The sequence below is a fragment of the Pseudopipra pipra genome, chromosome 2 (genome assembly GCF_036250125.1).
Source record: "Pseudopipra pipra isolate bDixPip1 chromosome 2, bDixPip1.hap1, whole genome shotgun sequence".
Taxonomy (NCBI): Eukaryota; Metazoa; Chordata; class Aves; order Passeriformes; family Pipridae; genus Pseudopipra; species Pseudopipra pipra.
This window is the reverse complement of record NC_087550.1, coordinates 87621808-87645880: the sequence shown is the minus strand read 5'-3', so window position 1 is coordinate 87645880 and position 24073 is coordinate 87621808. Positions and strand designations below refer to the sequence as shown.

Genomic DNA, 24073 nt, shown 5'->3' with positions numbered 1-24073 from the left:
AGCGAGCAAAAATAGGAAATTATGACCACCCCCACCGCTAAAAAGAAATTTGTTAGTTTGATTCTAATTATACAACATGACATGTGGGATATTATATCATAAGATCTGTGGGTTTTGTTTCTCAAGACCTGGAAATACATTTAACTACAAAAACAGCAGCAGCCCTCACTTCATCTAAGCCCAAGATACAACATGAATATACAAGGTAATGAGCAAAAATGTGCATCAAGCATCTCTTTTTTGGCTATACTTGGCTGTGAAATGTTCCTCAAACTGGAGCACCCCTTAAGGAAGTAATGCTACTGAGCTTCTATTGCTATTGATGCAATATGTGGAAAAGATAAACAGAAAATTCTCTATCTGGCCTGTTCCTAAGCCATTGGTGTCAACAAAAAATGTTGCCAGTATGAGGACAGCAACTCCTGAGGGACCTGTTTCTCCACGATGGATTTCAGTAGAGCTAGAAGCCCGTTCAGGTATTTCAACCCTGGTTCTCCTTAAGCAGAATTCAGAAAAACAAAAAACCCGTAGAAACCAGAATGCCCCCAGACTGTATTTGTCTGGGACTCAAGCAACAAATTAAAAAAAAAAGCCCCAAACCAACCCATAACAAAAAACTGCCCAAAACTCCCAAACAATAACAGCAACAACAAGAAGAAAACCAAAACACCCACTCCCCCAAATAAAAAAAACCAACCAGACCCACAAAAAAATCCCCACCACTTCTTCAGCATCTTCCCTGCAAAGTAGGAATTAAAAAAAAAGAAGCTGATGGATTTAATCTCCTGTTTTGTCAAGCATTTTTAATTCATTCCTAGGAAATTCTTATAGTGGGTCTTTCAGTATTGGATCATGTGATTATGGTTGCAATTTTCAAGCTGTTTTTCAAGCTTTACTTTACAACTTAATTTTTGGTGCTTATTAAGAAAAACTTACTGATCCCCATCCCTTTTCAGTGAGGCAGTGATAATTGCAATAATTCTCTCACTGGTCTGATGGCTTTTCATCTCACCCAAAGTCTTAGATCAAAAAGTAAGCTGTAAGTTTCACTTGTCCTGAGAGAAATCTGCTCTTGTTCAACCATAGGAAAAGAAGGCAAGATCCTGTCTTTGCTTTTGTTCTACCATGTATGCCAGTATCTGCTAAGTATCGTGTTTGTGTGGCAGTTACAATGTGAGTTACATAGGGCACTTAAAGTACACGTTTGTCTTTCCCTGGTGAAGTTATATGTCAAATGATCTCTTTCATGCTTTGTTATTCTAGAATGAAGAACTGGTATTAAGCAAAGAAACCAAAGACAAACGCTTAGAGGATGGTTACTTCAGGATAGGTATGTCACAGTAGAAAGAAATCTGTATTGTTACTATTACAATGGTCAAGACATTTTCATTAAAACCAAAACAAACCTAAACCTGATTCTTGATCGCTCATTTTTGGGTACATGACCTTGTAGGCTTTACTTAATATTGTTTTCACTATTTCTTTTCTGAGACTGATGTACTAAACAAAGATCTGTTGTGACTCTCAGTTGAAGTGCAGCTACATTCAACTTTTCTGCCAGGATTAATCACCTAGATTATAGTAGAGGCATTTCCAGGTTGTATAAGATCACCTCTTCTGCTCTGTGACTGCACAAGTGCCTTGCTGTGAGCTGTGTGCTTGGCCTGGATACGAACTCACTCTATAGACAATCAGCTGTATCATCATAGGATGAGATTGGCATTTCCACAGCCAAGTGGCTTTTGGGGAAGGTGCCTGGATACATGTCAAGAAAGAGAAATTTTACTCATGGATTGTATTAGTTGCTGGACATAGGTTGGGCAGCCCTGTTATAATGAAAGCACGTTTTTTGTCCCAATAAATTACTGTAAGATGCACTGCCAGTATATTTGGTATTTTAAGATAAAATACAGTTTTTCCTTAGAGATCAAATTGTTGTGTATATGAGTGTAAAGTCTAACTTGGCTTTTAAACTGGATTGAAAATATAACTGAAGATGCTTTAAATAGGAATATGTTTTGCATGAATGATATACCTTGTCTTTACTCCTCCTTGAAAACACATAAGGCAAAGGCTTTATGTTTAGTTCCATGATATTAAATGAATACCTGTGCCAAAATCTTCACAGAGTTTGAGGTGCTAATGCCTTTAGGCAGTTTCAAAGCTTTTATTCTTACATGTAATCCTGTTCAGATCAGTGTGCTCTGATGATACACTTCATATTGTTTGCTGCTGCAAAGCTTAATCTGATGTCAAAATTGCTCACTGTCTTTTTTGTTTCAGGAATGATACCAGTCAGTAGGTTTCACCTGTGAACTGTGATGCTACAGAAACACTTTTCTGGACACAAATTTTTTTACTTCGTTTTGTTGAACACGGCTTAATCGAGGATATACTTTTGCTTCTTTTGCAGGGAAGTTTGAAAACGGTGTAGCTGAAGGAACAGTTGACCCCAGCCTAAACCCTATTTCATCATTCCGGCTTTCAGTAATACAAAATTCAGCCGTTTGGGCAATTCTGAATGAGGTAAGAGGTGGTATAACATTTAAAAATATAACCAGCAAATGTGAGATTTCTTTATTCTGTCAGTGTTTTGAAGCTCAAACTTTTGGCTAACACTGAAAATAGCTACCTCTTAGAAATGTAATACACTAAATGGTGACTTATTTTTTCTGATTCTCTATTTCAGATTCATATTAAAAAGATTACAAACTGATCATGGAATTCTGCTTTAGAGGAAAAAGGATCCTTGAAAACTTTTCCTATAAAATCTGACATCCTTAGCAAATCACAAATTGAAAATACTGAGCATGCACCTTAATTCCAAATTTCATTCTTTTCCACTTGAACTCTACCTCTTGTGAAACCTACTGTAGATGAGAAGATTGTATTTACCCCTTCTTATCTGATCCATCCAGAAACTGATGCTCCACACTGATAACGTTCGTCTGAGGCCCAAGTTGTCCTCCACTTTAATGTGACTTTACCATCTTATGGTTACAAAACCCTGCTATGCTTAAACTGTACTATTTTGATAGTATAGTAATATAGAGAAGTTGTACATATTGTTACATTCCTTGAAGAAGAAGAAAAAAATATAATTATTGTTAAATATGTTTTATGAAGGGGGTACTTTCGGAGTTCCATTTATTTTCTATAACAAGAACCCTCTTTTATAGACTGTCAGGGATATATATTAAAAATGTTAGGGATATTTAATTTATTAAAATAATTTGAAAAGTACATATTTTTATGCAGTAAAATTTTAAATTGATATAGTTTTTTTATGAATTCTCTAGTTTAAGTTATCTTTCTACATTTTTCTTTGGAGATGCAAACATAAATTAATACCATATTTCAAATTTACTGCCATGTTTAAAAAAAACTAAATTAAGTTTCTAAATTACATAGTTTTGTACACAGAATCTGAATGATGTGCAGAGGCATAAACAGAGCCTCTGAAGAGCATTATTCTTTGGGGCTATGAAATTCCACTATGTACAGTTTGTAGCCACATAAAAAGCATGTTAAAATGTCTTGTTTCATATTATGTACTAAATCGGCAGTGATTTTAGATCCAATCCATTGCATTTTAGAAGAATTTTTTTTTTATTCCAAACAGTTATTTCTAAAAATCTTTGTAAACATTTCCTAGCCTGAACAAATTCATTTTCTGTCCTGAAAAAAATAATTCTCCAGCTTTGTTTTGGAGTGATCGAGGTTACTTTACATCAAAAGAACAAATAATACATAGATACATTTGATCTATGGAGGTCTCCTTTTAGAAAGTTCTGTTAATGTAGTGTTCATTTTGGATACATTACAGTTTATTTTTATTTTCTTCCGTTGTTCAAAAACAACGTTTTAGTTTTGACTTCTTTATTGATGAGTGTAGTAACTCACATGAACTTTTTACTAGGAACTAAATTTGGCCTCAAGTTAGTACCCTGCCTTTTCGTTTCAAGGGAAACAACAGTGATCTTAAATGAATCATAAACTCAGTCAGGAACAAAACATGGTTTGGATTACATCCAGAGGGGAATTGTTGCAGTACTAATGCTGCTGGTGCTGCTCTTAATAGTCTTTCTGCTTAGGTGCTTACATGTAAGACACAGGCATGGGAAGATTTCAGTTAGTCAGAAATGATCAGGAAAAAGAGAGGCGAGAATTCCTCCCTTTAATAGGAAAGAAGTGCCTGACTGACACTGGAGGGAGGCATCTGCCTTGGCCTGGGGATTCTCAGCTGGGCTATGAACAAGCCTCCTGGAACTGACATCTTGAAAGCTGGAGAGTTTTCCCTGTGGGGAAAAAAAACCACTCTGCTATTCCCAACATAGAATCATAGAATCCTTTAAGTTGGAAAAGACCTTTAAGATCTTTGTGGTCAGGGTACAGATGCACAAAACCTGTTGCAGGGTCCCTGATCTAGAGTGGGGATCTTGAATCTGTACCTCCAGCATTATTTGGCTAATAGATTTGGCCTCTCTTTTATGACACGTTTATAAGGAGCAGGAGCCTAAACCTGACTCTTCAGCACTGCAAACCATCACCACTGGTGTATAGAGTCAATCTGTCTTTTCTTCTGCCTTGTTGGAAAGTGGTGTCGTAGCTTTCACAGTTTAGCAATATTCAAGTTGAAGAGCTTAACTGTTTCTACAGACTGTTGTCATTTTGGTTTAGCTATGTTGTCTGGGGACACAGGGAAGACAAGATTTGTACACAGAGGCAAGACCTTCTGTTTAGACTGACTGGTGTAAGTTCAAGTTAGAAAGCTACCAGGCAGGCCTTGTTTACTTTTTCTGATCACATCAGGTGGTCTAAATAAAATGTTACTTGGAAAGCTCACGTTGCCCATAGAGACTGTGGGCATAAGCTAAGTACTGGCCACATAAATGGAGTTTATTCTTGGATTTTGGAACCTGGGTGACTAGGCTCTGATCCTGTGTGACTCTAGCCTGTTGTGGTGCTACTCTAGCCCCATTTGTCACCTGTATAATGCCGTGCCATCAAATTATTGACATGCAATGGCTTTTTATCACACATTACCTAGCAAAGGTCTGAGAAAGTATTGAGGCGTTCTTCTCATCTGTGTCGGTGGATGAATGATGCAAGTTATTTACACTCGAGTTATTTATTACAATTCAGACTGCAGAAATATGTTAGATATTGAAGTTTCTTAATATAATTAGTTTTGCTGACAGTGACCTTTTCCATTTTTCCATTATTTCAGAAGTTTACTGGTACCACATGTTGGAGAAAGCTGTGTGCTTATTCTAAAAGCATTACTATTCCTGAGGTTTCACAGTAGTTAAGATGATTCATTGCTAATATACTTAAATACATAGATCCCTGCCACACTGATTGCAGAACTCTGGTTAACAGTAGTTTTCAAAAATGTTGAGATTTATCCAAGACAACAAATTACTGCTTGGTAAAATGGGGATGGTTTCCTAAAGACTAGTGTATCTTTATTATATCATACTACAAGGAGTTGAAAACTTGGGCTGTTTTAATAGTTTCAATGTTCCTGAGTTTATATGCTCTCTAAATAGAAGTGCCACATTAAGACAAATTACATTTCATGGATTCAGGTAAATTCAGAGATTGTGTAATCAGGTAGTTCTGCAAATTTGTTTGGAAATTTTGCTGAAAAATATAAAAAGGAAGGAGGATATTTTCTATCTAATTATTTCCGCAGACAGCTATTCTGGGCTTTCTACCTTTCAAATTCCAATCCCCAAGTCAGGCTAAAGTGGCGAAGTAAGTGCTTAGGCAGTTTGGCTCATCAGCCTTTAGCTCAGGCACTGTTTGTGATGGATATACTCCAGAGGGGCCGGTGTCTCCTGCATTTGTCCGTCGTAAGTGACAGCATTGCCATAAGAGATCTTAAACAGTATCTTAAACCTGTTAAATTATTTGGGGGAGTTTTTCCCTACATGTATTTAATTTCAGGTTATTTTTGTTGTTGCCTTAAAAATCCCCTCTAGGCCTCTGAATCTTAGCTATACAGTAATGGAAAGTGTTTCAAAATAAATTGCATTATCCTATGATCCTGCTAGCTCCTTCTGATGCTGTTAAAGCTTCAGAAAAGTGAACTTTTGTGAAACCAAAGGCATTGCCAGAAACCTTCATTATCCGGACAAATTATTCTTAACTTGTTGTACTGGATGCCAGACAGACTCGCCAATACGAGCACTGGCTTTTGTGAGCTGGTTAGGATTGCTTGGGACCAAGGAAATACAAGGCTTGCAGTATAATGTTGCTTTGCTCGTTCAGTGGGTAGTCCTAATGAAAACTTTGTAAATAATGTGAACAGGATGTGATCCCAAAGTAGCACTTTTTATTTTCTTAATGAGTGTTTCTAAAGCACTGTAGAAGGCTTTGAGCTTTTGCAGGCATCTCAAACAGGTATTTGCATTGATGGAAAAAATTTCTGTAGATATATTTGTTTTTTCTCTACTTAAAGATGGCTTAGAAAAATTCAAAGATAAACATATGATTCATGGACCAAGAAAAGACTGGACTCTTCTGTCTTGCTGCTACTACAGCTAGACACTGTTTCAAAAGCAGTTTTTAAATACCTTGAGTCAGTTTAGGCAAAGCAATTTGTACTTTGCCCCTGTGATACACAATTCCTTGAATGGGCTGGAGTGTGATTAGTCTTTGGAAAAATTGAACAACTGTGTAACAGTTTCCTTCTTTTTTTTTTCAAATATATTTTAATTTCACTAATCTCTGTATTTTGTTGGAAATACTTGCTCCACATGAAGTATTGTAGTAATTTGTAGTTTGCCTCCAACTTTGAAAGTACTGTTTTAGTCTTGTGGGGAAAAAGAAGAATGAAATCTTTTCAAACCTTGCTCTCCTGAAATACATTAACCCAAGGTTCTATATTTGTTCTTACTAGAAAGGATGTATTCTGAAAAGTAACTGTAGTTAGAAAGGGTTAAAAAAAAATCCTTGTATTTTTAAATCATCTTTACAATCACCAGCATAATGCTGAAACATTAAACAACTGGTGTTTTCAGGCTAACATTGATTGCTGACTTAAAACACACACCCTATGGAGACCTGGTGAATTGGTCCTTGAGAGTGTCACTCTTCTGACCCGAGGGGTCTCTGAAGGGTTTTGCTAATTTCTGCTGTAAACAATGAGCTGCCAGAAGTTAAAGTAGCTTAATTTTGAGAATGATGAAGCCTTCTTTAAAGAGGGTGAACTTTGATATCTCTAAAGGGAAGGTACACAGGCCCCGAGTCCTTCAATGGTATCTAAAGGGCACTAAATATGAATTTTTACTCTTGAACTGAAGTGGGTGATCACTGGTGCTAGGATTCCTGTTAGGAAAAAGGTGTACAGTTAGGCTGCAGCTGCCTGCAGGACGGGAGTTTGTGCTGTTTGCCAGGGAGGGAGCAGGTCCTGACTGGAATCCTTCGCCTTCCATGGATCAGCAGTTCAGTGCTTTCCTTGTTTAAAGGAGAACGTTGCTCAGCATTGCTGAGAGGGAAACACACTTCTCTTCAAGCCTTAACAGTGGCTGAGACACACAGTACTGTAAGATGCACTGCCAGCATATTTGGTATTTTGAGATAAAATATAGTTTTTCCTTAGAGATCAAATTCTAGTATTGAAATATTAAGTCTTACTGTAACCAGTTTACTCTTGTGTTGTTTTGGAAACTGAATCCTAGTGAACACCATGTTGGAAAGCTGTCATCTTCACTCTCCATAAGGTATTGTTTGTGATGGTCAGTTTATACTCCTGCCTTGTGGACTTTACAGCTGCAGGCATTGCCACGAGCCCACCGTTGTAGCCAAACTAATTTGTACTTTTTTTCCATGTTCATTGACCTGCCACTCAAAATGGTGGATGTAATAATACCCACTGGACTGCTAGAGATTGGGTTTAAAAACTTGCTGCTATTTTTGGAAACCTGATATGGGTCATGTTAATTGTGCCTTTCATCACTGTTTCTTCTGTGTGCCAGAGCTGTCCATGTATATTTGAAGTAGTCACTAAAATAAATCTGTTCTCAAGTTCTTTCATGCAAGGAGAGGACAGATCTCTATCTAGAGACAGTTGTTGCTTTACCATCGCAACACTCTTAAGATCTATACTTTCACACAGTCCCAAGGCAAGGTATTCCAATACTGCTCTTCAATAAAACTGCTTTTTGGTGTCACTTAAACCCCTCATAATGTAGAGCTTATACCAGTATGTGCAAAATACCTGCAGTAAGAGTTATGCTACATAGACTTGTTGCAGTTAAATTTAAGCTACAGAGATGTACAAGTAACTTGTTTTTAGGAATGTACTGAGAAAGTATTTGAACAAAATTGCTAACATGTTTACTGTTGTAAATATTTTAATAAAAAAGGACACTTCAAACTTTTTTACACAATTATCTACAATAAAGAGAAATTTACAACCATTTACAAAATGTTCTAAATTTTTTTTTACTGTCAAAAACGGTTAACGTAAAAAGAAAATAAACATTAGATACATGAAGTCCTGGGTTTATTTCACTCTGTATTTATAGAAGGAGCAAAGCATCTTGGTGAAGTTCCATCCACATGCTAGTGAGATCAAATAGAGCATGATGAGAAGTGCAAAGGGATACAAAAGAATAGCTGTGTTCTTCAAAAAGGGCAGTGCTGAAACAGAAGCAACAATGAAGCAAGTATAAAGTAGTGCTCTTTAAAAGAGGTGCTTCATGTGGAGTGGCCTTGGGGCAAGACAGCAAGAAAAAATAGTTCTGCTCTACTGTCGTCCTCGGGCATCTCTGCCCTACTAGTCCTACTGTTACTACATAATGCTTTTTGAAACTGCTTTACCAAAAACTGTGGCCTTAGACTCATTAAAGAATTTTTATCTAATGCAAACATCTTGAAGTGGATTTACAGAGGAACAAGGAAACGAAGTTGTGGTTCTATAGGTCTAATACAAGAAGGGAAGTTGGTAAAGTGGAGAATACAAATTCTCTGGTTAAGATGTACACTCAGCTGAAAATCCGGATGGGTAAATTTCTATCAAACTTCTTTTACCACAAAGAAAGAATTACTTCAACACCCAGCTGAGCCTCTGCTTTACAAATTAATATACTAAGATCAAATTAATAGACTGAAAACATGCTCTTGTTTTTAGTCAAATGAATACAAAAGAAATTGATGTCACTCACCACTGTATCCCAGGAATGTCACATAGATATAATAGCCGATGGCAATCAACCATAATGTATTCCCAACAAAATACCCAATGACAGAGTCAGATATGATGACATCTGCAAGAGATAACTGCTCTCAGCTGTTTTGATAGCGCACCATTTTGAAGCAGAGAGCTCAAAGTATTCTACTTACAGTTGATGAAGAACAGCTGGATAAAATGCAAAATTACTAGAAGTGGGTAGAAAGCATTCAGATGCACATCAAAGGCATACCCCCACTCCACATCATAGTCTCTGTTCTGCTGCTTCACCAAATACTTATTAGAAATGAACCTACATAAAAAGATATTTGAGACTATTGTTAATCTGTAAAGCTGACAATCAAAACATAGGTTTGACATAGTAAGTCATATGCAATTCCAATTCTCAACCCAAAAGTGTCTGCTATCTGGGAGAAAAAACATGCAAGAATCATGGGGACCAGACCATTGTTAAAATGTTTTTGTTAAAACTATGATTACATCCCCCTGCATGCAACAGTGTGGTGGGGGGAAACAGTTTTCCCCCCTGCAGTTATAAAATGGTAAAACCCCAGGGGGTGGTGACCCTTGAAGTTTTGAGGTTTTACCCAATGAGCGCTTCTGCAAAATATAAACATATCACAAGCAGAACGGAAGAGAAGGTAGTTGTAGTTTTGGGGTGGAAGAAGTAGCCATGTTGTAAAGCCACGAGGAGAAGCAGCAGCAGCCCCACTGGGGGCTGAGCCCCCCACTCCCAGCTGGGGGGGGCTGCAGGGACTTGGAGCAGTGTTAAACTGAGCTAAGTGCCTGTAGCAAGGAAGCTGAAGGAGTTTTCTCCACCGTGAGTGGGCAAACGGAGCAGCGGCAGAGGCAGCAGCGGACAGAGGACAGTGGCAAAGAGCCAACAGATCAGAACTGAAGAAGCAGGAAACAGCATGCAGCCAAGGCAGACACAGAGTTGTCTGAGAGATCCGAGAGAGAGAGAGAGAGCAGGACTAAGCTAAGGATTGGATTTTGGGGTTCTCAAACCACGACAGACAGACAGCTGGAACACTGTATTACACTGCCGGTAATACAGAAACAAAATGCTTCTTTAAAGAAACCAGCGCTACAATGTTATCAATGCAGCCACAAGCTGCGACTTCTCTCTGTACACACAGGGAGGAAACTTCAGTAAAGTGCCCATACAGGATCAGCACACATCACACGAGATGGCTTATTTCATCTCTACAGAACTGGTGCACCGCAAAGACAGGAGGAGAGCTGGATAGTGCTCATAACGTGAGCCCATTCTTACTGAAAAGAAATGCAAATGGAATGTGCAGTGCCTGGTGTTAGAGGCTATGGAATAAGCCTCAGGACTGTGCTTCAGCTTAAGTTCTGCTGACATAAAATTTATCACATTTAGAAGAGGAACAAGAAGTCAATACATGCTCAGAAATGAGTTAAGGGACCAGAGCTTTCATGAAAGCTTCCTCTGACATACTCTTGGTGCCAACGGTGGGGTCAGAAGGAGGCAGAGCCTGGGGGTGAGGTGAGATGAGGCAAGGCAAGAAGGGGTTTAGACTCTTTAATAGGGGGAGTTTTTGGAAAAAAGGGTGAGCCTGCACTGGAAGAAGGGACTTAAACCGAACTGGAGCCAGATGACTAGTACTGAGGCCTGCAGGAAGCCAATTAAAAGATAGAGGAAAATCAGCAGATGCTGAAGCCTTCCTGGTTCAGAAGACTGCACCCTGAGGCACAAATTGCTAGAGAATGGCAGGCTGGGAGCAGAGCGATTTACTATAAGCTCTTCCCCAAGCAATTTATGGGTTGCTGTCCCAGACACAAGCATAGGTCAGATGGACTTTTCATCTATCAGCTACAGTTCTTGTACATGCCTCTTCCTGAAGTTTGCAGGAGTTCCTGAGGCCACTGAAAGGAATTTATCCCTTTTCCAATCAGCATCAGTTTAAGATGTCAGCTCCATCACTAAGAACTCTTCTAAATGCTTTTACTTTCTTAAGTTCTTGGTAAAATAAACATACTTTCTTTGGTGCCCTCCCTTTGCCACAGCACAGAAACAGCAGCTTCCCATTGTTTCATGGCTCCCTCATTGCTGCAGGACACATCCACGGTGCTGAGGCCTGGATTGTAAGCTGACCTGCTCCTGCCTCTCCACTTCTGCAAGTCCCTGGACACTAGAGGATAAAACCAGCAGTGAATAGGACCAAAGCAGCGAAGCTGCCACATGTGAGACAGAACGGATGTGGCTTGTCGTGGCACTTGCTAAAATCTTCAGCAAGGAGCGTGGGCTTAAAGAGAATCATCCTCAGTCTTACATTGCTTATTTTTTTCATTCATTATTCTGATTGAACAGTTTGGGGTTTTTTTGAACACATTTTTTATTTGGCATTACTGCTGACTATTAACCAGTTCAAAAAGAAAGAAAAGAAGCTGGAATGTTTACTGTAATACACACTTCCTGATTTTTTTTTATCTTTTGCAAGAAATAGTGAAGAAAAAGATGTGTTCTTTTTTATTGCAACTTATAGGCAATACTTGCTTAATAAGTTTACCCTAAACACAGAACCAAGTGTCTTGCAAACAGAGGACTCTCCACATCTGAATAGCAATACTGAACTCAGTTTCAGAAATCACTACTTACCACATCAGAGTTGCAATCAGGAGGCCAACGCCAACGCAGTCTATGAATACAACCCAAAGTAGCAACTTTATTGTTTCAAAAAACCCCATGTCCAGCACAAATCCAAATCCTACAGTAGACACTGAAAGCAGAAAAAGATTATTAAAGTCAGCTGTAGAAAAGAAAGCATGAGATCTTAAACTGATGGGGTTTCTTTGAATATACTGTTATGAAATCTCCACTTTCCTTTTTATTTTTCCCCCCAAGACTTTTAGTCCAACAGCTCATTTTTTTCCACCAAAACCTAGATATAATGTAATTTATTCATAATATAATACCTCTCACAGATTGAACACTCGTCTGTACTTAGGCTTAATTGTATTTCTCCACTCAAACTATTTTTTAAAAAATTCACACAATGCTAAAATAGAACATTGTTTTAGAAAAGCTCCTTGTGAACCCAAACCACGTGCGTGGTGATATATAGTTTTATTTCAAAGTTATATGAAATATTTTTGCTATTACAAATAGCAATATGCTATTTAACAGAAGACAACTGGGATAATACTTACTGAATTTGCAGTTCAGTCACTTAGATGAGCTGCTTTGTTTATAGCTTAATTCTGCAATGTACAGAATCTCACTCGGGCCTTTATGGTAAAAACAGTATTTTATCCATAATGTTCAGGTAAACCAAATATTCAGTATTTTTTAAGTAAAGCACTACTGTGTGGTATGGGGTTTTATTGCTGTCTGTAAAGTCACAGGGAACTGCACAGCTTGAAATGCAACAGAAAATGAGTTGCAACAGAGATCAATTCAAGACTAAACAGTTTTAGTTATGCCTATTCCATTTTCTAATTCCTATCTTAACTTCCAAAAGGTTAGGCCCTTTTCCTCTATTCTACTTTGACTAAAGGATGACACATATGGACTGGTCTCTTTTTCGCGTGTTATTGGAAGGAAAATGAATATTTATCCCTAACCTTTCCCTCCCTCTCCCTTACGCTGTCTGTTGTCCTGCACTCACCACAGAGCCAGATACTAAGCAGTACTAGGAAAGCAGGATCATCTCTCGCCCATTGGTCCTTTGTCTGTTTTCTGTAGTGAAAGTTCCTGTAAACCCTCTGTGGTGAAGTGAACAAATAAAGCATCTGCCAAAGCGCAAACTCGAAGTCCATCTGTCGGAAGTGGAAGAGCCTCCGCAGGTACTTGTAGCGTTTCGCTCCGGCCGTGTGCCTTGCAGCATCCCTGGGGCTCAGCGCGCCATTGCCCTGGCTCCGAGAACTAACCAAGGTGGTTGGCAGCATCTTGCTAAAGAAAGAATTTCAAAAGATGTGTTTGGTTTTGCATATAGTGAGGGCTACAAATAAAATCACGTGATGCAGGCCGTGCCTGCAATGCTGAAGTGACAAAAACTGAGCACAAGTATAAACAATGACAACTGTTGGAGCAAGTCCAGAGGAGGCCACTAAGTGACAGAGGGCTGGAGCATCTCTCCTATGAAGACAGGCTGAGAAAGCTGGGGCTCTTCAGCCTAGAGAAGAGAAGATTGTGTGGAGACCTCATAGCAACCTTCCAGTACCTGAAGGGGGGAAAACAGAGAAGCTAGAGAGGAACTCTTCATCAGGAACTGTAGCGATAGGCCAAGGAGTAATGGGTACAAACTGAAAGAGAGGAAATTTAGGTTATATATTACGAAGAAATTTTTTACTCTGAGGGTGGTGAGGCACTGGAACAGGCTGCCAAGGGAGGTTGTGGATGCCCCAACCCTGGCGGCGTTCAAGGCCAGGATGGATGGAGCTCTGAGCAACCCGGTCGAGTGGAAGGTGTCCCTGCCCATGGCGGGGGGGTTGGCACTAGATGATCTTTAAGGTCCCTTCCAACCCGCAACACCGCACGTTTCCAAGATTTAGGGGCGGCCCGGCCGGCGCTGCTGACGAACACCCGCCCCCCCTCAGCGGGACCCGCGCTCCGCTCCGGGCCGGGAGGCGCCGAACGTCCCTGAGCTCCGCTGCGCGCCGGGGGGAGAGGGGGGAGCTCACCTGCTGCCCCGGCCCGCGCCGCGACCCCGCCCGGCACCGCCGCCACCGCCTCCCGCAGCCTTCCGGCTCCGTCCGCGGCGCAGGCGCCCGGGATCCTCCCCGGCACCGCCCCGTCCCTTCCTGCCCCCGCCGGAAGCGGCCGCAGCGCCCGGGATGCCGGAGGCCGCCGGAGGTGTCGCCAGGGCGGGCGGGAGCGGCGCGTAGGGCTGGGCTCGCCGCCATGCCCAAGTACTACGAGGACAAGGAGGAGGACGAGCGCGCCTGCAGCGGCGTGCGGGAGGACCTGCGGCAGTGCCTGCTGGAGAGCCCCTGCGTGCTGCAGGTGAGCGCCGCCGCCTGCAAGCCGCCCCTTCCCGGCCTGCTCGCTCCTGTGTGCAGCACCTCAGAGAATTACAGCTCCAGGGGAAAGCGCGGGTCATCGTAGCGAGGCGAAATCCCCAGTAAACCTTGTATGAAGTTGGAACGAGGTGACCTGCAAGGTCCCCTTCCAACCCAAACCACTCTATGATTCTAGGAAGTATTTTGGTGTTTCTTTGACGAGCTGCACAAATCAAGTTTTTAATCCTTTACTTTTCATCTACTAGGAAAACAAAAGCCCTAAACAATGCTTGAGGGAAGGACACTGTAGGAGTTTGCAAGTGACATTCTTTGCATGCAAAAGATCAATGGTAAGTGTGGCGTGTCTGGTGACAGTGGCCTGGATGCTTTCTGTCCTTTTCCCACTTTTTTGAAGAGCATTTTAATTCAGTAAAGCTGGTGTCATTAAGCAGAACAGCTCCTGCCTTTGAATCCAATTTAAAATATGGATGTTCGTATGTAGAAAAACTGTGATTGTTCTCATGAAGAAAAAGTAGAGTATGAAAAACTGGAAAAATATGTTTATATTGAATTAGCCTTAGAATGTCACAGGTAGTGAGGTAGGTATTTTTACTATTGTTTTTAGTAAAGTTTTGGTTTAAAAAAATTCTAGATCAGGTAATTGTAAGATAAAATATTGACAAGACGTTTTTTGTCTGCAAGACATCCAAAGAGAATCTGTATAGAGAACACTGAAATGAAATTAAATGGGACTTTCACTGTTGAATCCGGATCTTGCATTGAAAACACATTGAGTCATTAATTTTCTCGGAGTACTTGAATTCATGATAACTAACAGTTTGGGTTTTTTATATAGCAAACTATCCCATATGATGCTGACAAAAATGTAACTAGATAAAGTTTCCCCTATTTTGATAGGAGTTCCATGTCCAGAAATGTATTGCCTGTGTTTCCATGATATTTAAAAAATAGTTAAAATATTATAAAGATGGTATCAAAACATGAGTTTTGCAGGGCTGATTTTTATTTTTAGCCGATGTGGTACATAATGAAAAGTGCACAGCTGAAATGGTACCTAAAATTTTTCTTCCATTCTGTAGTAGTCATTCCAGCTTTTTGTACCTCTCCTATATGAACCATATTAATCCATACAGTCACAAATTATTATTTCTGCAGACAGGAAAAATGCTGTGTATTAAATGTTTGAAATACCTATATGATGCTGCAGTAGCAACATATACAGGTGATGTGCCTGTATTTTTGTCTGGATTGTTAAGGCAGCCTGATGAAACTTAAATTGCAATCTGAATGTATCCAGTCATGTGGGAAGAAGCCTGGCTCTTAGATGATTCTATTTAATTGTCCCAAATTCTAAGGCTGGTGAGTGATGTTTTTCTTATCCTGTTAATTTTGAGAATTTCAATAATTAATAATTGTGCCCTGCCAAATTTTTTACTTGTTACAATAGTGAGGATTAAAGAGTGTCCAAAACCAAGTTAGACACTAGATGCAAATATAATTTACAATATTCTAAAATGATTAGGGATTTTGCCTAGATACTGTTTTCTTTGTGAGGAAATAGAATGTCTTATCAGTAGAGTAAGCTTCAGTAAACTTTAGACATTTAAGTAGGAACAGGATTTAAAGTGGAAGCTGCTAGGTTATTGGATAAGCTGTGTCATCATGTAGTCGAGCTCTTTACAAATTTTACTGCAGTTTTGAATCGTGGAAGAGGGTTAGTTAATGGAGATAAAAGAAACCTCCTCAATCTAATATCTGAATATGGCTGAGTTGCAATCTGTCACTGCCATCTTCAAGACTGACTATCTAAATTCAGAAGAATTCTCCCAAGAGCAAAGTGTATTTTTCTGCTGCACTGGGAAAGAAATTGCAATTTAGCTTCTGTAAGTACTGCAGTGTACCTTTTATTTTAGCTTTACTGTCATCTTTAGCCTTCCATTAAATCTTTTTTTGTAACTGCCAAGAATAAACTTGTACATTTTAGAAGCTGAATATTATTTCAGTTTTTACTGATTTATTTCTATTTTTTCCACAAACTTCTTGTATTTGAGTTATCCCTCTCCTCATGGACATTTGCAGTGACTCCCACTTCAACCAAATCTGAATTTCCCTCCTTCAGATTATCAGTTACATTTGGAAAAACTGATTTAAGCAGACTTACACTACCTTGGTTTTGTGTGTTCTTTGACATCCTGCTATGCTGCTCTTGTCATCTGTGTTGTTCCACTGTTTATTTCAGAATGCACAGGATGCTTATCACATAATTTTAATTTTGTGTGAGATTTAAGATAATATAATGTCTCTTTCATCAGAACCGCCCTATGGCTTGTTGGCTATATCACTAGTTTTCTTTACAGTGCCTTCTGCTTTATTCTGGCCTTTGTTCTGATGTTACTAAGTACCAAGGTAGCACAAGCACTCTAAAATATTTCTTTTGCAAAATACCGGCTTTTAATATATTGACTTCAATTTTCAGTTGGATACCAGGGCAAGATTCAGAGGAAGGAAGGGATACTGAAGTCTTCATCAAGAGACCTAGCCATGGGAATTCAGGGTTCATCAGCACTTTACAAAAAACAGAGACTAAAGTAAGAAGATTGTACCTGCTATATCCTTTCATGCAGTGTTTTCATGGAAGGTACCTGCTCCTGAGTATTCTGATAGATTGACCTGGATGTGCATTTAAATGTTAAAAAGAAGATAAGCCTAAAGCTGCAAGTTCTGGCCAAAATGGGTACTTGTCATGTACTTGAAATAAAATATGTGAAATCCAGAATAAGCTGCAGAATTTATCATTCTGTTTTGAAGTGAAGTTGTCTTCTGTGACCTTACTGTGAATTCCGGTCATGTTTTGCTATTACAATAATAGAAGGTATGGAACTGGGAGTTCACTTGATGTGTTGAGGAAGAGTTTTCTTAGCAGACTGGTATCCCAGAGGATACCTCAGGATAGAACTGTTTTCAGAGATGAGGAGTTGACCAAGGTTGTAAAATGTGTGTGCAAGTTGCTTCCTCTCCAGTAGGTTTGCTGCCCAGTAAATCTGCACTAATAGATGGGAGTGGTGATGTTTTTCATTCTCACACTGGTAAGGAAGTAGGATTTGTGGGGGTAACAGTGCTTAAACTGTGACAGTGGTCAATATTAACCGGTTCTGATTAAGAACTTTTTTCCCAAAGGAATATTTTTTTTCTTCTTTCAGTATCTCTGTGTCATTCCCTGCCTTTTAGAAGCCTTTAAGAAATAAATAGTAGTGTAACTCTTACAAGTGGCAACTCAAATAACTTGAGATAAGGTGATTAGAAACAAGATTGGGAGATAGTGAGAGAGGAGAGTCATAGTAACTTGGCTGAAGCTTATAGCCAAGTGTCTGAACAGATGCATGCAACACTTAACTGTTTGTAAAAGTGATGACTTCAGTGAATGAGTGCATGTTGATTATTTAATTCTGTCTTAAGCAACTGTTCTGTGATCAAAGACTGTTTATATTCCTTGTATGTGTAGGACTTTATTTTTGCAATTATAAATCAACATTGATTTCACATTTTCGTGTTCTGTCGATTATATGGAAGCTAGTTCATTTGTTCAAGTGCTGTAAACATCCTTTGCTTTCCACCGCCTAGTTACCATATCATCTCTTTACATACACAAAAATTATAAAATGATGTCTATAAGAGTGTTCTTAACTTAGCACTCTAAGCCTTCTCAAAGGGAGGAAAAATAAATAAAAAGCCACATGGCAGGTATTTAAATGTCAGTCAGAGAGAAGAGTCAGAATAGTATGTGGTTTTGGTAATCACGGACTCTTCCATGGCCTGCTCTGCTGCAGCAGCCTGTAGGCTTGATGCTTCAGGTGATCTATGTTCCTTTCTTGGCCATAATCACCAAACCTCACCTCATGGTGCTGCAGGAACCACTTTTGGAAAGGAGCAGACAGATAACAGATCATAGAGAGACAGCTAGTTATTTTTAGTAATTGGCTTGAATCCAGTGGAGATCGAGTGTTAAATTCAGTGTTTGCTATTGGACATTTAAGGATTTAATAATTAACAGAATATTTGTATTATTCGATCCACTAGAATGTTACTGTAAAAACTTCCTAGTGGTTCACTAACTACCTAGGACAGTATAAAAATACCTATAATATGTATCAAAATAAAAAACTTCCTAGTGGTTCACTAACTACCTAGCACAGTATAAAAATACCTGTAATATGTATCAAAATACTGATTTGCTCAAGAGACTATCACTGTTCAATTCCAGTGTTGGGTAAAATCATATTCTGTTTAAAAATGACTACCTATATAATTGTCTTGGGACTTTGACCACTGTTCTACTTGAGAGATATTAATGTTTTTTGTGGGAAAAATAATAATTTGTTTTATTAATGGAAAGCTGTAGGTACTATAGATTTGATTCTAGCTTTTTTCCTAATACAGCAAATGTTTTTATTTAAATAGATTGATATTTTTGTCTCATGCCTTGTGGTACACTACTGGGTTTTACTAAAAAAAGTGCATATTTCTATGCTGTGGTAGATTTTGCAAGATGGAACATGCAATGTGTCTGAATCCATGAAATTGGATTGCTAAGGACAAATAGTTGACATGGCTCCAAAAGGCTCATACTGGGTTTAGAATCAGAAATATATGTTGTGCTAATAATTCGTATTGAATAAATACAGGACACAGTTTGCAAAGAACTTTCCCTGCTGCTCTCATTCCTCCCATTCGTTTTACCCAGTGGCAGAGTCAGAGAGTGCTGAATGCTGTCAGGACTGACGTTGCAGACTGCGGCTCCGTCAGTGTTAGGACCTGTCTGTGTCATTACATCTGGTTTCATCAATTAACATGTTCTCTCTGTGGTCTAATCCTGCAAACACATCTGTATTTAAATGGCTGTAAACACATATTGCAGAACTGCAGAAATATGCCATAGTCATTTACTCTGAAAATTCTTTAGGTCATTAACTCTGTTCTTCCAAGTTAGTATGAAGTGATAAGCATATGAGTCTGTGTGTTTATATTACTTATTAAAGACCTTCATTATTCACTGGGTGGAATAAGAAATTGGTTGTGTATTCTCTCTTCATTTTTCAGTTTCTGGAGAGTAGCAGGTTGGGTGAGATGCTTTTTTTCAAAGCAGACTTTTAAAATAATACTATTTTTTTCAGTGGAAGCCTGGAACAAACTAAATTGACACCTTCTGCTCATAAGAAGAGCATTAAATTGAAATCATCTAAAAATGCAGCCACAGAATGTAGGTGGTAAGCAGTATCTCTTGTTTAAGCCTGTGGTTGGAAAACTTAGAAATACAGAACCATAGCAGCTTTGTTGACATGATGAATTTCACAAGTACTCATGCTGCCCCAGCACTTGATATGTGGTCATTGCAGAGGGACCTGGACAGGCTGGAGAGTTGGGCTGATTCCAACAAGATGGGGTTCAACAAGGCCAAGTGCCGGGTCCTGCACTTTGGCCACAGCAACCCCCTGCAGCACTACAGGCTGGGCACGGAATGGCTGGAGAGTGGCCAGGCAGAAAGGGACCTGGAGTTTGGATTGACAGGAAGCTGAACATGAGCCAGCAGTGTGCCCAGGTGGCCAAGAAGGCCAATGGCATCCTGGCCTGGATCAGGAACAATGTGGCCAACAGGTCCAGGGAAGTGATTCTTCCCCTGTACTCAGTGCTGGTGAGGCCACACCTGGAGTACTGTGTCCAGTTCTGGGCCCCTCAGTTCAGGAAGATATTGAGGTGCTGGAGCAGGTCCAGAGAAGAGCAACAAGGCTGGTGAAGGGACTCGAGCACAAGTCCTATGAGGAGAGGCTGAGGGAGCGCAGGCTATTCAGCCTGGAGAAGAGGAGGCTCAGAGGAGACCCCATCACTCTCTACAGCTCCCTCAAAGGAGGTTGTAGCCAGGTGGGGGTTGGTCTCTTCTCCCAGGCAGCTCTCAGTAAGACAAGAGGACATGGTCTTAAGCTCTGCCAGGGGAGGTTTAGGTTAGATATTGGGAAGAAATTCTTTACAGAGAGGGTAATCAGGCATTGGAATGGGCTGCCCAGGGAAGTGGTGGATTCTCCATCCCTGGAGGTTTTTAAGATGAGACTGGACGTGGCACTTAGTGCCATGGTTTAGTAACCATGATGGTTGTGGATCAGGGGTTGGACTTGATAATCTCAGAGGTCCCTTCCAACCCGGCTGATTCTATGATTCTATGATTTGGAATATGTGTCTTTATTCTAAATATGTGTCTTGTTGTCTACAGCTGAAGAGCACAACAGTTTAATTCCAGTCTTAAACTGTAGTTGATAGAATAGTAACCAGAAACCTTAAGATCATTTCTTATTTTTCTTTTCCAAATGTGCATGCTGAATTTTCTGTCTCTGGCATTGTTTTGTTGGAAATATCTTCAGAAAATCATTAACCAGCTATTTCTGTAAGTGGAACACCCCCCAGTGACTTGGTTGACAGTCTGTAGGAAGAAAATTTTGTAAACATAAAGAGCAGCTTCTTGAAGTGGACTAGCTTTATTTTCAGGACTTACAGTAGGTTCATTAATAATGTCCTTAAACATTGAAAGAGGAAGAAACAATAAGGTAAGCATTTTAATAGCTACCTAATTCTGTCAGTAGCAGGTGATATATTTCAAGTAGATAAACATTGAAATTATATTTTTGTGTCGAGCTGAGGTTTGTTTGCCCTAGTGGAAGCTTTCATGTGCCACCTTCTTTCTTGGCCTTTAGGTTCTAATGGGCTGCAGTGAAATGGAAGGGAATAATTCCACTAAAGATTTTTAGTAACGGAGGAAATGATACTTGTGAATCTCTGTGACTTAAAACAAGATATCCCAAATTTCCAATATTACTACTAGTACTTTAAAAGGAGCTATGGAAAAATAGCAAATATAGAAATTGGCTTGTAATTCATAAATTCTAACGATAAACTGTGCTGCTGTAAAATGGTGCTGTCCTTCATTATCATGAAGAATATAAACTTCTTAGTCAACTTATGACACGAATTTTTTAGATTTTTTTGCTGGTGGAACAGAGAGGTCTAATATTTGTTAGCTATTGCTTGTCGTAAGCTTTTGATTCTGTGTCAGCCATACCTCTTTAATGGGCATAGCAGAATAGTTTCTGGAAATCTGTGTGAGAAGAAATCTTTTACAAGTTGCAGATCATTGACAAACTAAGGAAGATGAGGGTGAATAGTGTGCTGAGGGTGAACTGATGTGTAAAATTTTGCATTGTTCAATATAAAGGCAGAAATTACATAAAGCACTTTATCACCTGAGACTGGACATTCAGATTCCTTCCTGCTTTATGTTAGTGGTTAGAGTTTGACACCCTTCATCTGATCTGACCTTCTGTGAAGGTTTTTATGCCAGAGAAAGGCATTGGCTCTTGAAAAGGGCATAAAATCTAATTATGTTTTCTTTTGATACTATATTTCAATAGCTAGTAATCCCTGTGTTGAAGTATGTCTGTCTTGTGACTAGAATTTGACTTCAGCTTTCACTTAGGGGAAGAGGGGATGGCTCTACAAAAGAGGTCAGTATGTTATATTTTCCTGCTGGAAAGCATTTGAATGCTTTTAATATTTCTCAGTGAAATGCATGGATTGACTTCCTGAAATCTTGTGTTATGCCTGTCTTCCTTAGTCCCTTCACAGATTTGTAATCTTCTTTTAAGAAGAAGATAAAACCCTGTTACAGTTTTTTTCATTGGTCTACATGCAGGTAAAATCCCTGCTTTCTTTGGATTTTGCTTCCAAGGTGGATATCATATTTGTCAAAGTGTTAAGTTGGGATCTCGTGTTTCAGTTCCTTGTCCATTATGACCCTAATGCCTTTTTCAGAGTCAGTGGTTTTTTCCCAGTGTGTGCCTTGTTTTCCCAAAGTACAGCTTTGTGTTCTTTTCCTGGATGTATAGCCTGAGATTTGGCTATTTAAAAATTATAGTAATTTTGAACAGTATGCTTTATCAGCTGTTCCAGAACTCTTATGTGATGGTCCAGTTCTTTTGTTCACCACAGTGTCAGCTGTTGGGTTGTCCACAAATATAATCAGCAATGAGTTTATATGTGCTTACACATCTTTGAAGAAAATGTGAAATAGTCTTAAACCTGGTAATGGTCCCAGAGCAATTCTCTAAGCACCTGTACTCAAATACAGTTCTTCTGTGACAATTAGTTTGTGAGATTTGTTACTTACAGATTTCTTTAATTAAGAAAACAAAATCTTTCCAAAAAATTAGGTAAATGAAAAACCTCTTGAACCTATTCATTCCTGCCCTGCTGGTTTTTCTTGTATTTTGCCCTGGGTAATTCAGACTGCTCTGCCTACATGGTGGTTCTACATGTGGTTCTTCAATGCTGGTGTGACGTAAGTGCCCTTTTGGTCCCTTGGGTTTTAGTGCTGTTTTGATTTCCTAATGCTAAGTGAACAGTAGTAAACATCATTCTTCCAGAATCCTTGGTGGGTCCTTGAGTTGTCCAAACCTGCTGTTATAAAAGGTTGTAATTTGGTTGATGATGATTAAAAATGTCATCAGCTGCAAATAAACTGTTTTTTACTTCTTAATGCTGTGAAGCACTCTATTTAAATTGAAGGATGCTAGTGATAATGTCTACTTGCTTTCTAACCTGTTCTTGACAAGTATATTTGATATTTTTATGAGAGGATGGCTTTAAGTTTGCATGGTATGCAGAAGAGCTCTTATTTTCTGTCTCTTTTTTGTTAAAAATCATGGCAGGGTTCATGAGCTTTGTGCTAAACTATGACCAAAGATAAATATTAACAGTAACATATGCTTGAGTAGGCATTGAAAACACCTCTTCTCTGTAAGATCTGTGTGATTTTGAAGCCGGAAGTGCTTGCATGGAATTCCACCAATGACATGTGTAAAGAAAAATGAAAAATTTAAGCTACATCTCCTGGCTTCTCCATCCAAATTCAGACGGTATTGAGGACTTGAGCTGGCAGCTTCCAGCACGAGGGAACTGCAACAGGGAAATTAAAATTCTTACACTAGAGTGGTGTTGGGACTGACTCAGCTGGTGCTTGGCAGCGGTCCTCTGCAGGTCATGCACAGTTGGCTGGAGTCATCCAGACAGGTGTGTCTGTGTGTGTCTCAGTAATACCTCACTTTAGCATGGTTCCTGCAAGCAGGAGCCCCTTGCATACCTCTTGGCTTTTGTGCACTGTATAAAAATAATAGAATGAGCCAGAGCTGGATTGTGACCTCTTCCTACCTTCTTTCAAATTACACTGAACACTGCTTGAGCACGTTAAACCCTTAATTGATAGCAGCGTGCTATAGAAATTGGTTAAAAAAGGGAGCTCAGGCTCTAGAGACACAGCAGTTTCAACAAATGGCAGTTGGCTGAGACAGCCATCAAGAAACTTCAAGTGTGGACAGTAAGTAAGTATGGATGGAGGAAACCTGCTGACATGTATGAGAAATACTGTGGCCAGCAGGACTAGGGAAGTGATTCTTCCTGTGTACTCAGCACTGGTCTGGCCATTCCTTGAGTGCTGCGTCCAGTTCTGGGCCTTTCAATTCAGGAAAGACATTGAGGTGCTGGATTGGATCTGGAGAAGGGCAATCAAGCTGGTGAAAGGTCTGGAGCATAAGTTCTGTGAGGAGTGGCTGAGGGATCTGGGATTGTTTAGCCTGGAGAAGAGGAGGCTCAGGAGTGACCTTATTGCTCAGGGGTGACCTTATTGCTTTTGTTTTTCTATGACTACCTGAAAGGAGGTTGTAGCCAGGTGGGGGTCAGCCTCTTCCCCCAGGCAACCAGGGACAGGATGAGAGGACATAGTCTTAAGCTGTGCCAAGGGAGCTTTAGGTTGGACATTAGCAAGAATTTCTTCACAGAAAGGGT

General features: G+C 39.6%; 3 protein-coding genes across 6 annotated transcripts in view; 2 read left to right on the top strand and 1 right to left on the bottom strand.

The window, feature by feature from the left end:
- Positions 1-8438, top strand: part of MGAT4A (alpha-1,3-mannosyl-glycoprotein 4-beta-N-acetylglucosaminyltransferase A) — a 79042-nt gene extending 70604 nt beyond the window's left edge. For both annotated transcript variants that reach the window (XM_064646263.1, XM_064646264.1), the window contains exons 14-16: positions 1264-1330; positions 2414-2526; positions 2690-8438. In XM_064646263.1, the coding sequence (XP_064502333.1) occupies positions 1264-1330; positions 2414-2526; positions 2690-2716 (207 nt within the window). In that variant the 3' untranslated portion in view covers positions 2717-8438. The remainder of the gene's footprint in view (positions 1-1263; positions 1331-2413; positions 2527-2689) is intronic.
- Positions 8346-14074, bottom strand: UNC50 (unc-50 inner nuclear membrane RNA binding protein). Its single transcript, XM_064646265.1, is given in 7 exon segments — positions 8346-8652; positions 9177-9278; positions 9355-9494; positions 11829-11949; positions 12838-13121; positions 13853-13938; positions 13940-14074. Coding segments are annotated over 7 exon segments (1005 nt in total). The 3' UTR covers positions 8346-8515.
- LOC135410013 (cytochrome c oxidase assembly factor 5) overlaps positions 14048-24073 on the top strand; it is an 85237-nt gene continuing 75211 nt past the window's right edge. For 2 of the 3 annotated variants that reach the window (XR_010428480.1, XR_010428479.1), the window contains exons 1-3: positions 14048-14174; positions 14437-14520; positions 16668-16779. Coding sequence is in view for 1 of the 3 variants with exons in the window: in XM_064646266.1 (XP_064502336.1) it covers positions 14073-14174; positions 14437-14520; positions 16668-16709 (228 nt within the window). In the remaining 2 variants the exon portion in view is untranslated. Of the gene's footprint in view, positions 14175-14436; positions 14521-16667; positions 22770-24073 lie in introns of those variants that run through there. The other variant, XM_064646266.1, reaches the window with a different exon arrangement.